Source organism: Centropristis striata, chromosome 8, assembly GCF_030273125.1.
Source record: "Centropristis striata isolate RG_2023a ecotype Rhode Island chromosome 8, C.striata_1.0, whole genome shotgun sequence".
Lineage (NCBI taxonomy): Eukaryota > Metazoa > Chordata > Actinopteri > Perciformes > Serranidae > Centropristis > Centropristis striata.
Window position 1 is genome coordinate 8,745,616 of NC_081524.1, and position 14,014 is coordinate 8,759,629.

Genomic DNA, 14,014 nt, shown 5'->3' on the forward strand with positions numbered 1-14,014 from the left:
TAGAAAAAAGATCTTTAAAAACAGATTCTCTTTACTGCAAAATGATTTTAACTGTTTATTTCTCATCATATGCTTCTCCTCCTCCTCCTCCTCACCGTTGATGACCTCCTGCCTCTTGGTCTCCTTCTTGCTCAGACTGGACAGAGCTTCAGGGGGAGCCAGCTCCCTCCAGTTGGGCGGGTCCTGCTCAAACTCCAGGAGGCGAGGGTCCATCTCCTCCTGCTGTGGAGAGGGGCTGGTGGGGGAGTGGCCGGGGCCTTCAGGAGTTAAAACTGTTCCATCGAAACTGAAGGAAGGATATGGGAGAATGAGTCATTTAGACTTGTTTAGACCACTGTGCAACATAAATCAAGTATGACCCAGGTGGCTACCAAGTGACACAACGTGGTGACACTAGTGGAGGTGGATGGCTGAGGAACAGCTGGTTGCATTTCTAAATGCACACCAGGAACGTCTTAACTTTAGATAATGTAATGTAAGGATGTTAAATAAGCAAGAACATGTAGCAGATTATCTATCTTTATTTGTCCTGTTGTTATTCTTTTAGCTGAGATACAAATAAGAGTTTCACATTAACAGTGGAACAGTTGTTGAATGTTAAGAGTTCACCCCAAAAAATAAGAAATTAATGAAAAATAAGTTGTATACAAACAAATGAATAAACTATATCGATATAGTTAAGTTAAATACGTTTTTTTTCCTTCTATTTTTATATATAAATGCTGCCCTTACTAGGGATTGTCATGTTTAGTTATTTTGTCATTTTTGTTATTCTTTTCTCATAAATATATTTATTTCAGAAAAGGACTGTCCTATTTTATTTCATAGGCCTATACCTGCCACCTGCCTCAGCCATTTCATATCTTTATTTAATATATTTTTTTATTTAATTGTGTACCCTATGGAGCTTAAAAAGGTACTGTTGTTGTTATACAGTATTTATGTTCAACTAAAGAGCTTAAAAAGTGAAAGCTATTATAAAAGTGGGAAAGTATAAAAGCTTTAGGGCTTTCTGTTGCCCAGTAACCATCACATGATGGACTTATTTTCGTATTAATGAATCAACTTTATTCTATATCACTACAGTTTTTAGCGATTACTTTTCCCTCTTTACATTTCTTCTTTTTTGCCTTGTTGTTAGAACACTCTTGGGCTTTATCTGCAGAAAGCTGCTCTGCACTGAGCCTCCATGATGACAGTAGCTGTCATTGTAAGGATTACAAACAAGAGAAATGTATTGAACTTGACCTCCGTTGGAATCAAGATATTTCACGGTTTCAAGACGTTCCCCACAGAGAGCTGACAAAGAACAACTGAGCGTTTTGTGGAAATAGAGTTGACTAACAGCTAATAAAGTCATCCTTAGTAAGGGGGCTGGTACCCAGTGGTGGGAAGTAACTAAGTACATTTACTCAAGTACTGTGCTTAAGTATCATTTAGAGGTACTTGTACTTTATTTAATATTTCCAATTTATGTAACTTTATACTTCTACTTCACTACATTTTGAGGCAAGTATTGTACTTTTTACTCCACTACATTTAGCTGACAGCTTTAGTTACTTTTCAGGTTCAGATTTAACATAAAAAAACATGATACACTTAAAGTGATTAAAGTAAAATGCTGCTTACATAAATGCATCAATAATAATAATCCAACATTATATTTGGAATATACAAAAGCCTGAGTGGGGCCATTCTGCATAACGAGTGCTCTAACTTTTGATACTTTAAGTACATTTTGAAACTGATACTTTTGTACTTAAGTAAGTTTTGAATACAGGAATTTTACTTGTAGTGGAGTAATTTAACAGTATGGTATTAGTACTTTTACTTAAGTAAAAGGTTTAAATACTTCTTCCACCACTGCTGGTACCTAATGCTTACCCCATTAGTCAACACTGACCTCACTCAATAAATCATTCACCTAAAGAGCTAAATGTTTGACCTTTCCCTGGAAATAAGAGTGTGTTTAAGTGTTACTCCCTGTCCGTCACAGCACAGTTCGACAGATCCGTCTGACAGTGAATAATGAGTCAGTAAACCCGTCAGTCACATTGATTCATTTTGTTTGTCTCTAAATGAGGCAGTGGCCCTTTAAATACAATTTGCTTACACAAAGATTAATTTAGATTTCCCTTCAGAGTGACCTACCTAATAGTTCTAAATGAGCCCGGTGGCTTTGACCCATTCATATTGTAATTATTGCTAATTATTTAGCTGCTTTCTGATTGGCTGAACTCATCCTGTTTCATCTGTCAATCTGTCTGTCTGTCCCTGCTGTGCACCTCTCCCATCGGAGCGGCATTAAGAGGGGGGGTTTGTCCATCTTACGGATGGAGGTGCTGGGGGGTGAGCGGGGCAGGTGTTGTTGCTGTTGGTGTTGTTGTTGTTGTGGTAGAAGGCGGCTGGAGGTCCACGTCACTACGGGAGCGAGACTGTTTGGCCCGGGAAGAGCCACGGCGCCGAGAGGAGTGCCGGTCCACACGGGCACTCTCACTGCGCCCCACTTTCCTATTGCAGGGAGGGAAGGTGGGAGAGGATGGAGGAAGGGATGAGGACAGGATTGAGGGAAGGATTGAGGGAAGGAGGAATCAGGAATAGAAAAAAGGTGCAAGATAGGACAGATGGATGAGTAAAAAAGGAAAAGAGGACACAGAGAGGACAAGGAAAAATGTGAAAATAACAAGGAGAAATGTTCTTGAAGGGAAGGACAGTAAGTTTGAAAGTCATATGCAGTCATCATGCATAGACGTTGAGTTAATTAGGCAGGTAAAATGATTTAAGTCACAGTAGTGGAAGAGTTACACAAAAAGAGAAAAAGGAAAAAAAATCACATCAACAAAAGATAGAGAAAATGAGTGACAAGTGAACATGCATGACTTATAACATGCATATACTGGTTAGACTATAAAATATAGAGTATGCTTCATATACAGTAAACATGGCAGCACTTCAATACCATTTCTGCATTTCCTAATGAGTTACTGAGAGCCAGTATACAACGCTATGTTAAGAACGTAGCCATGCATTTCTTCTACATAATGTCTGCACCAGGTGTTTTCAGTTATTCAATTTTACTGGTCATTAATGTCAACAGTTCTCCAAATCGACACAACGTGCATTCACATCCACTACAAATAATCCAACCGATCTCAACAATCAAGCCTCCTTCACACGCAGGTTCATGATACTTAGCTGTGTAGTATTGTGTATCAGGAGTGCAGGGCTCAGTGTGAGGTGTGTATGCATGTGTGTGTGTGTGTGCAGTTTGCATGTTGTGGATCAGTATAAGGCCTGAAGCATGTCCGTGACTCAGTCAAGGCGCTGACACCCACCTTGTCCTCCTTCTGCAAAAACACGGGACACCACATCGTTACACACCCGCCTTTGAGCAACTATTAGCCACAGTAGCAACCACAACATGCATATGCACACCCCCAACATGATATATACTAAACTGGCTTTAACCGCTGTCAAGGTAGCATGCCAGGTAAGACGCCAAAGCCCTTGGCTGCACAACATGAAACCGCACACACTGTGGAGATAAGCAGGACGAAGGACGGGCCCTGGCCACGACAGACGAAGACACCTTGGAAAGCACATGGGGCGAGCGACAAAGACTCAAATGTAAAACTAAACTTCTTGTCCACTTTTGACTGTTGGCTAAATAGCAGCACAGTGATCCTAAAACTTTTCTGGAGACTAAGAGTCCAATCTTGACTTGATTTTTAGACCAGAGACTGTACATAAAGATGGACAACCTGACAGTTCAATTTATGGCCAAGCAGCTGGATCGCCCCCTGGTGGCTGGCTGCATTATAGGTCATAAACCCCACCCCCATTGTGTTAGTTCATAAAAAATCACACATGAAATACATTTTTCAAAGATTGGTACAGAATAATTTTGGAGATATTTAAAATGGAAAAACTAACCTTTTCTTTGGCGCTCCAAAAAGATAAATTCTACCAAATTTGGGATGAATGGATTGACTTTATAACGCTGATGATCCCTTGGTTCAACTGTTAAGTAGTGATAGTAAAGTACTTCATATGTGGGACGGCATATGTTAAAAGGTCAGAACAAAAGCTGGATTAGGATAATAAGTATGTTGGTATGTGGTATTTATATAGATGTGTAAAAATATCAAACCCATACATGTAGAATTAACACTTATTCTGAGAAGTGAAGATTGTGGACTGAAATAATTCCTGAGATCTGAGTTGTTTGCTTCCTTATGCATACACTTGTATACATATATGGGAAAAACTGGAAAATTGGTTAATTTGATAATCATTGAAATGATTTGTGTTACATTGCCTTTTCCAAATAAAAATACAATTAAAAAGATCTTTAAAAAAAAAAAAAAAGTACAATTTTCCCAAAGATGGTTTTTGTCAGTTGATGTATCACTTTGACGTTTCTGCAAGTCTTTGTTTTTGGTTTAATCAGTTTGATTCTATAAAATGGTGGTGAAACGCCATGATTGAGAGCTGGGATTGACTTGTGATTGGTCGGGTGGATTAATGGGCAGGACCTGGATACTGCCTTCAAGACCAGCTAATCACATTTGCACAGACTCTGGCTCCAAATGTGCAAGATGTCAGCGCCCTTATTTGGGATATTTTGGCTTCACTTTCATACAGTGGGACGAAGTAGAGATGTGTTGTCCATTCTAAATACAGTCAATGCCTTTAGACAAACTTTAGACAAGATAGATAGATATCTAGCTATTTTCCATGGTTTTCTTGATAATAACCAAAATCATTTTCAAGAAAACCATGGACAATGGCTAGATATCAGCTCTTAAATTAAACTCTTATGAGCTATGTTTGTTGTTATCATTATATGTGTCCAAATAAATGTACCTTTAGTTGTACCAGGCATTAAAATGAACAATAAACTGAAGAAAACAAGGCTGGTCTAATAATTTTTTCCATGACTGTATATGGTAATGTGTCTAACTTAAATGCAAAACCAGTTAATAAAATAATAATGAAATGTATAGAGCGCCTTTCAAGAAACTCTAGGACGCTTTACAATACAATAACTGGGTAGAAAGTGGCAGCAGAAAAAAAAGCCTTTTCTATAATAAGTCCCATATAACCGTAACAATTACAAATGTCTCCGGCGAGAAGAAATCACCAGTGCATTGACCACAAGTACCTGAATCCAGTAAAACAACACAAGAGCCAGAACTGCACAAACAATGCCTATATGCAACATAAACTGCAATGAAGCTCTGATGTCAAGATGAGGAGATGCACACGGAAGAACACGAATGGAACAGAGTGATATTAGGAAGAGAGCACATGTGCCACGGTAAGAGAAAGAGGGAATGAAGGAGAGGGAAGGCAAAGGGCTGGAAGGGAAGACTGGGTCCGGGTTCACCTGGTGAGGCTCCTTCTCAAACCTGCAGGCTCTGTTAGCTAGCGAGCAACAGGCAGCGGGACAAAAGCTTGCACACAGCAGGGACAGACTGCTGGGGGAGTCTTACCACGCTCCCTCAGCCGGAGCACTTCACACATGAGTCACGTCCCCCTTCCCCCTGCTCATTAAATCTATACTGCCTTTAAACCCCCCCATACAGTCTGACTATAATCTGATTACAAGCTCTTATCATGTAGTTTTTTATTACTGAGCCACTACACTGCAGCTAGAATCTCACTCCCTGGATGCTTTTTTAAATACTGTCTCCCTCCTCCTCACCTTTCTTTCTCCACACTTTCTTCTGTGGGAGTGTCCAGGGGTGAGAGAGGCTCTCCGATGGTCAGTGCTCCTCCCAGCCCCACAGGGGACACATCACCCCCGTCTGACTGGGTCGGAGGCTCCAAGCGGTTGCTTAAGAGACCTGGGAGATTAGAAAAGGAGGTGTGAAGACAAATTAAGGGGTTATTGGTTGCATTTTTTTTTCTGCTGAATGAAAGTTAGTTGGTGCTTTTATACAGTGGTGGAATGTAACAAAGTAAATTTACTCAAGTACTTTACTAAAGTCCAATTTTGAGGTACTCATGCAACAGGCAGAATTAGACAGCCTGTTTGCTGTAGGAGCGAAGGATCTTTTGAATCTCTCCGTCCTGCAAGTTACTGTCCTTTTGAGATGAGTGGCTGATGCCTGCGCTCATGAGGCTGATCTTTTAATTATGATAGTGTTTCACTGAGCCAACAACTGGGAAGACTACTACAATAACAGTGTTAATTTTAATTTTTAAATTTAATTTTTACATTTTTATATTTAATTTTTATCCTATTTATGTAAGTTTAAAAATTATTTTACTCCCTTACAACCAATTTTTCTTATTAAAAAAATTGTTTTTTTGATATGCTTTGAACATTTATTTAGTTGATAACTGTTTTTTCAATTAAAATAAGTGACTATTTAAGCAGAGACAATGCAGACACTAACTGTAATGTTCATTTAAGAAAAAAAGAAATGAAATGCGCACCTTTGTTTTTATTAAATTGCTTTGACTTTTATCAGATGAATTAAAAAAAACAGTTTCTTGACTTGCTTGTGTTCTCTTTATATGCAGGTGTTTTCTCAATTTTCAGTGTGTGGAGCTCTCAAGGCCACTGTACCTGTGATTAACCACAGCCTCACAGAGCCATGTGGACAGCTGTAGTCGTGTTTTATTCAACAGATTATAATTACACACTGAAGAAGTCAAAGGCTTACCATCAGTGTGTGAAGAGTCGGGGATGCTGGTGGTGCTGATGTTGTTGCCCAACGAATCACTGATGTCTAACCCAGGCAGGGAGGAGGGGCTTCCGGTGGAACAAGGCTTCCTGCTGGGGAGGGAAGGGGCTGCGGGGTCCGTCAGAGAGCCTCTGCCGGGAGCTGGACCCTTACGCTCTGGATTCACTTTCTCCTTTTCCGCTGAAGAGAGGGAGGAGAGCGACAAGTTTAACCGTGGCGAACTACAGACAAAACAAGACCCAGGAGCACTTCAGCCAGTGAAAAAGACACAGAGACTTTGTGAGACAGACAGACAGGATGAGTATAGTGCAATCAGGGCCTCTGTTATAAATGAGAGGGTTAGTTCGGTGCACAATAACACCCACAACCCTGCGGACGAGATAAATGTTTGTGGTGATTACAAAATATACAGTACGACTAATACTACAAAACAACCACCCTGGAACACAGAATCAACCACACAATGCTCCACCCACATCCCCGCCCAGTTTGATTTGGGACATGCAGACATGCTGATGGGTTGATTAGTAGGGATGTGACCATTCTACAGATTTTAAAGGGAGGGAGGGAGGAGGGAACTCTGGGCGACTAGTACCTTCAGCCTCCGTTTTAGGTTTGACATCGGCTGTAAAGGGAAAGAAGGGCAGGACAACATGTTCTCATAACCAGAGCATCCATATTTACATATATCACATATAGTTCTTTTAAATGTCACTCTGATAGATAATGAATATGTACAGGTGCATCTAAATACATTAGAATGTCATAGAAAAGTCAATTTCCAGTATTTCAAGTCAAATAGCTCCACCCAAGTATTGAGTGCATATACAGTCATGGAAAAAAATATCTAATTATCTAATGATATCTAGTCATTTCCCATGTTTTTTTAATAATGATTTTGGTTATTATCAAGAAAACCACGGAAAATGTCTAGATAACAGCTCTTAAATTAAACTCTTATGAGCTGTTTTTGTTGTTATCATTATATTTGTTGTTATCATTATATTTGTCCAAACAAATGTACCTTTGTACCAGGCATTAAAATCAACAAGAAACTGAAGAAAACAAGTGTGGTCTAATACTTTTTTCCATGACTGTAGATGGACATACTTTTCAGAGGCCAAGATTTCCATATTAAACATACTTTTTAAAATTGGTCTTTTGTAATATCAAACATTTTTTGAGACACTGAATTTTAGGTCTTCAATTAATGTAAGCCATAATCATTATAATTAGAAGAAATTAAATAAATTAAGACATGAAATGTTTCATTTGTGTATAATGGATCTATATAATGTGTTATTTCCAATTTTTTGAATTGCATTACTGACATTTTTTTTATATGACATTCTAATTTATTGAGATGCACCTGTATACAGTACTGTGCAAAACTCACATTGCATTTTGTTAATTGATAAAAAGGATTAACATTTCTATTTTTGAAAGCACTCTTATTTTACAGTATTTTTTCCACACCAACTGAAAACCTTTGCACACTACTGTATATTGTGTAAATTAATAAATACTTTCAAATATATTTTACAAACAGTGAGATATTAAATACTAGATATAAAGAAATAAGAGTATGATAGGGCTTATGTACGGTGGCCCTGAGAGCTCACAGCGCTGACACTTAAGAAAACACATGCAAATACACTAAACACAAGCAAATTGAGAAAACATCTTCATCAATTTGACAACACAAGCGCAGCATTTAGAAAACGCGCTGCAAATACCACAACACAACAGAAGTGTTTCCAGAGGACACTTAAAAGTGACGCACACGCCTTATTATCACGTTATTACATAATAATGATATTTTCATGCTAGCCCGCAAACGCTAGCACGCTATCGATCGTCGCTTACGTTAGCATGCTATCGATCAGCCACTAGCGTTAGCATGCTATGATCGTTATAAAAATGATCATTATCTTGAAATAACGTGATAATATCACAATCGTGTCCAGACATGTGCATCACTTTTAAGTGTCCTCTGGAAACACTTCTGTTGTGTTGTGGTCTTTGCAGCATGTTTTCTAAATGCTGCACTTGTGTGGTCAAATTGATGAAGATGTTTCCTCAATTTGCTTGCGTTTTGTGGATTTGCATGTGTTTTCTTAAGTTGCAGCGCTGTGAGCTCTCAGGGCCACCGTACTTATGTAATGTTTTCTAAGATACAAAAAAGCAGATACATACTGTTGCCAGCAATCCAGCTGGGGATGCCAGGAAACACCCCCCTGGGCTTGCCCTTTGTAGATTCTTCCTTCTTCTGGAAAGACAACACAGTGGGAGGCAAGAAAGAAGGTCAAATTAAGAAGAATTCAATCTGTGGAGAAGCATTTGTATTCTCCTCCCTTAAAGGTTTTATGAGGACGCAGTGACCTGTCTAATTACTGATTTATTTGTTTCCTGAACACGGTGGGGATGCTATTCTTCTACATAGTTGATGGTAGCTTACCTTTACCAGCTGTCTCCTGAAGAAACCTCCTCTGGACTTCTTGCTGTCAACCGCTCTGGTTTTTACCCCCAGGTGCTTCATGTAGAAGGCCACCGCGGAAAAGATGGATTGGCTACGGAAAAAGTCAGCAAGAATCAATTAATTAATAATATCTCATTCTGTTTTTTGTTAATACTTATTTGTTAATGTTCTGTTTTGCAAGATTTTTTATTTTAATATTATAAAACTTTTTTTAGATGCATATTCTCTGAGTGTATTTCCCATTAAAGGCTGCAATAAAGCTTATTTGCTAAATCTCTGGTGTCACTGATGGTTCTGCAGAGAGACTTGCACAAAATGGACGGTGCAAATGAGGGAAGAGTGTGGGGATGAAAATGAGGATGGGGAGATGCAGGGAGATTGGAAGAGGGAGGCGGAGAGTTGAAGATGTCCAGAGAGGGAGGAGGAGGAGGAGTTGAAAAGAGTGAGGAGGAGAGAGAAATATGACACAAAAAGACAAAAGGAGGAGTTGAGCGAAATTAGAGGAGTTGGTAGAAAAGAAAACCCCTCAGGGAGGAGCCTGTGGGGATGTGCACGCAACAAAAGCACAAGTGTTTCAGTTTTTAAAGAGAATGCTGTCTGAAAGACTGCAGCATAAAGAACTTTGACCACAACGGACCAGAACCTTTGAGAGAACAGCATTTAAAAAACCCTAAGAAGTGTATGATATGGTTCAATAATTTACTGTACGTGCAACACATTAAATACAATTTTAAGAATGCATTGTAGATACTTTTATGGATGCACAGTGACAATTTTTTGAAACAAAGAACAAAGAAATGAACATGCAGACAGAACTTTTTCTATAGAAAACTCAACTGAAATACAACCCGGATTCCAAAAAAGTTGTGATATATTGTGTAAAATATGAATAAATGCAGAATGCATCATTCAGTCTGTGTATACAGCATATTTACAAAATAAAGTTACCAGTTTGAGCGTTAGATATTTTACCTTTGGACTATATTCAATTGGATGTCGGTTGCAAAGGATTTCAAAATAATTGCATTCTGTTTTTATAACCTTTTACACGGTGTCACAGCTTTTACAGAAGCACAGTGTACATGTTTTAGTGTTTGGTGCACTTTAACCAGTATGTAAAAATCTTGTGGTTTGACCACACCCAGGCTTGGAAGAAGCATGCAGAGTTCAAATCAGCGACATGTGCACCAATAGCCGCTCAAACAGAACACTCTTACACTCTAACTTTGTTAAAAAAATGTACTTAACTCACCATTTTTCCTCGTCCGAGACAATTGTGGGTCTGAAAGAAAAGATGAGAGGTGTGTCAGTGATGTTATTGTTGCAAAGGGATGAAAGCAAAAACAGACTCACTCATCATGCAGCATCAAGCTCACCTCTTCTTTTTAAGTAGCATTTTTCCTTTCTCTTGCCCGACTGATTATTAACTGTGTTTTGGGCCGGTGGAATCTAAATCTACTGATCTTTTCTTGATCCAACTCAAAGCTGATTGTTGTGTTATTGTGTTCAGAGCAGAAGCTATTGAACATATTCTAAAATTTGCACAAAAAAAGAAGAAAAAAACAAACAAAAAAAAATGATCAAAAAGAACAGGAAAAAAGGAAAGGATGCATCAAAAGCTGCACCTCTCTCTGCTCTAACTATAAAAAAAATCAATTTGCGCTTTTCTTGAAGATCTGCAAATGAATCAAACTATTGTCTCCAGACTGTCTAAAACTTTATCTGCTGTGGTTTGTCTCTCCGCTACGCTGTCTGCAATCCAATGTCAGAAATGATCCAGCACAGCGGAAATGTCTATTTAACCGTGTTTTTGTCTGATGCAACAGGCAGGCAAGACTGGGGAAATTGGATACTCATGTTTTGCTGTGAACATAAAGGGTGGGAGGGGTTTCCCCGGGATTTCCCTGCATAATCCAATCAAATGGTCTGATTCGCTCAGTCTCAGCACCACAGAGGCCAATGAGAAAGAGCCGGGGCGAGGTCGCTGTGTTGTGGTCGGATGAGGGGGGGGGGGATTGAATGGTGAGGGGGTCAGTGGGTGCAAGAGTGTGGGAGAAGTGTGAGGGTAATAGAGAGATGATTGTCAGGAGGAATGAATAGAGTGAAACTGAATGAACCGTTTGTGCATTGTTGACAGAGAGCTAACTGTGTGATAGTAACTGAGTGAGTCAAAAGCTGAATTATCATGTCTTTGACAGAGACTTTGCAGGCTTTTTGTGTCTCCTCTACTGACAGCGTGGTTATATCCACAGGACGAGTGCTGCTCGTGCACAGTGCATCTCCCTTCATTTATGTTGTTCTTTTTTTTCTCTGTTCTGACAAGATGAAGTTAGACAGTGTTCTGCCCTCTCGCTGGCCTCCTCTCCCTCTCTGTCTGACTCACTTCTTGTGGAGGATAACACATTGTAGTCTGCCACGGGGTCAAGGATAGATTAACTTTCCCCCAGATCTCTTGCTTTCTTTCTTTAACCGTGTGCAGGGCAGGAGCTGTCCAGCATCGATAACCCTCTGGCCTTTTTTCTCCCCCTTCTTCTTCCGCTGTGTAACCCCCCCACCAACACCAACACCCCTCCCTCCTGTTGGCAAAATGCCAAGGGAGAGCCTTCCTGCCAGCGTGGCACTGCTGACTCCATCTTTTCCTCTCTTCATTTCCTTCTTGCTCTATTGTGCTCTCTTCCAATCACGGTTCTCTCTCCGGCTCTCTGGCCCGGCGAGCTTGATTTTCTCCATCTCCTGCTGGATTTGTCTCTGTATGCCTTGCACTAGATTGGTTGTGTGCACATTGGCTGTGTTGAATATACCTACTAGAGGGCTTTAGGGAAAGTTGAATGCCAACTTTAGAGGCAACAGATCCACACATGCTGCTGTTCCATCTTCTTTATCTCACAGACCAATCATATTTTCAGCTTGAAAGGTAAAACAGCAGGGAACAGAGAGGACGCCGGAGTATTTTCCCTACTGTCCAATTACCAAATGTTTTTTTCAGTCATTGGTCTAATTTGCCTGATTTCCACAAGTCTTCAGATGCAGTGGAAAATGTAAACAGGAATGCACAAAAGGGACTTTTAGTTCATAGTTTAGCTCCTAAGTGTACCGTGTGTGCATAATTAATAGCCATGTCCATATCTGGGACAAAAAAATACTCCCAAATACTCCCATTTCTCAATCAGATCAACTTTAATATTGATTGTGCGGAATATTTTTTTAGGTGCTATTATTGTTGAATTGAGAGAGGATATGGAATAAAGCTGTAAAAAACTATAAGGCAACTTTTTGCTGCAGATAAAACGGGCCAAAAAAGAGACCAAAATGCCTTTAAGGATGCAAAACAACTGAAATAGCCAAAAGTGGGCTGGCATTATCTACAGTTAATTGTTTACAGACAGTCAGTCTGGAAATGGACTCAAAAAATAACTGCTTGTTTTAGGAAGACGCCCTCTTAAAGCAGCGGTACAGGAGGAAGTCTGCAGCCTCCAAGAGGACCACGATATTTCTGCAGAACAACGCTTTCACACTTCCATTCAAGTACTCCACTGCTTGGTTTGCCAGCAAAGGCTTTAAAGACGAGCAAATGGTGACTTGGCCCCGTTGCTTTCCTGAATTAAACTCTACTGAAAACCTTTGTGCCCTCCTCGAGCATGACATCTACTGTCAGAGAAAGCAGTACACAACTATGAAGAGCATCTAGAAAGTGACAGATTCAGTGGATGGGAGGTGCATGCATTGAAATTTGGGGTGAATATAATGTGATTCTGTAATGTAAGTTGGGAGAAAATTAACTGTAATTGAGTTTTCTTCTTATAAAATGCATGTATAAGCAGATATGTGGGATTCATTTATAACACAGAGCCTTTTTAAGAATAAAAATAACCTTGAGGAACCGCACTTGTGTAATAATTATGCCACTGTCACTTTCTAGATGCTCTTCATAGTGGTTTACTGCTTTCTCTGACAATAGGTATCATGCTCGAGGAGGGCACAGGGTTTTTTTTAGTGGAAACCCGTCAGGAAAGCAACAGGGCCAAGACATCATTTGTCTGTCTTTAAAGCCTTTGCTGGTGAGCCAAGCAGTGGAATACTTGAATGCAAGTGCAGGAGCATTGTTCTGCAGAAATATCATGTTCCTCTTAGAGGCTGCAGACTTCCTCCTGTACCTCGAGCATGATATCTCCTGTCAGAGAAAGCAGTACACAACTATGAAGAGCATCTAGAAAGTGACACATTCAGTGGATAGGAGACGCACGCATTAAAAAGAAGAGTGGCTGAAATGTGATTCTGTAATGTAAGTTGGGAGAAAATTAGTTGTAATTGAGTTTTCTTTTTAGAACATGCATGTATAAGCAGATATGTGGGTTTCATTTATTAGTCTTTTTAAGAATAAAAATACACTTGAGGAACTGCACTTGTGTAATAATTATGCTTGAGCTGTAGTTCCTCTGTAGTAGTTCCTCTTGTTCCATTTTCGGTAGAACAGAGCTTCAAAGTGCAGCAAATACGACCATACCATGACCCTTACATGGCGTTTCAAGAGGCCAGTTGGAGGTGAAGATAAAAAATGTTATCCCAGATTCCAAATGTGAATCGATTTTAACTGTTGAATGTTTAATAAGGTTCCTAGAAAGCTTAATGTTGGTTTCAAATCACTGTTAAGTGCACCCAAAGTGCTTCTTTGAAGTCGCAGTCAACCTTTCTTCTAATTTCTTCATGCACACAACTTTTAAAACCAAAAAAAAAAAACAGTAAAAGAATCAGTTTCTGTACTGGTAATTTAACTGGGTTGGTTGTCCATCCAAGATGTCAAGGAACGAATATTTGAATGCTTCTTTTTTGGGTGTTGTGA

At 39.6% G+C, this 14,014-nt stretch overlaps 1 protein-coding gene across 3 annotated transcripts in view; it reads right to left on the reverse strand.

Moving 5' to 3' along the window:
* Window positions 1-14,014, reverse strand: part of arhgef1b (Rho guanine nucleotide exchange factor (GEF) 1b) — a 62,204-nt gene that overhangs the window by 14,571 nt on the left and 33,619 nt on the right. For 2 of the 3 annotated variants that reach the window (XM_059338634.1, XM_059338633.1), the window contains 7 exons: window positions 10,427-10,456; window positions 9,154-9,265; window positions 8,892-8,964; window positions 7,291-7,320; window positions 6,675-6,875; window positions 5,708-5,849; window positions 96-286 (listed from right to left, as the gene is read on the reverse strand). In XM_059338634.1, the coding sequence (XP_059194617.1) occupies window positions 96-286; window positions 5,708-5,849; window positions 6,675-6,875; window positions 7,291-7,320; window positions 8,892-8,964; window positions 9,154-9,265; window positions 10,427-10,456 (779 nt within the window). Of the gene's footprint in view, window positions 1-95; window positions 287-5,707; window positions 5,850-6,674; window positions 6,876-7,290; window positions 7,321-8,891; window positions 8,965-9,153; window positions 9,266-10,426; window positions 10,457-10,550; window positions 10,953-14,014 lie in introns of those variants that run through there. The other variant, XM_059338635.1, reaches the window with a different exon arrangement.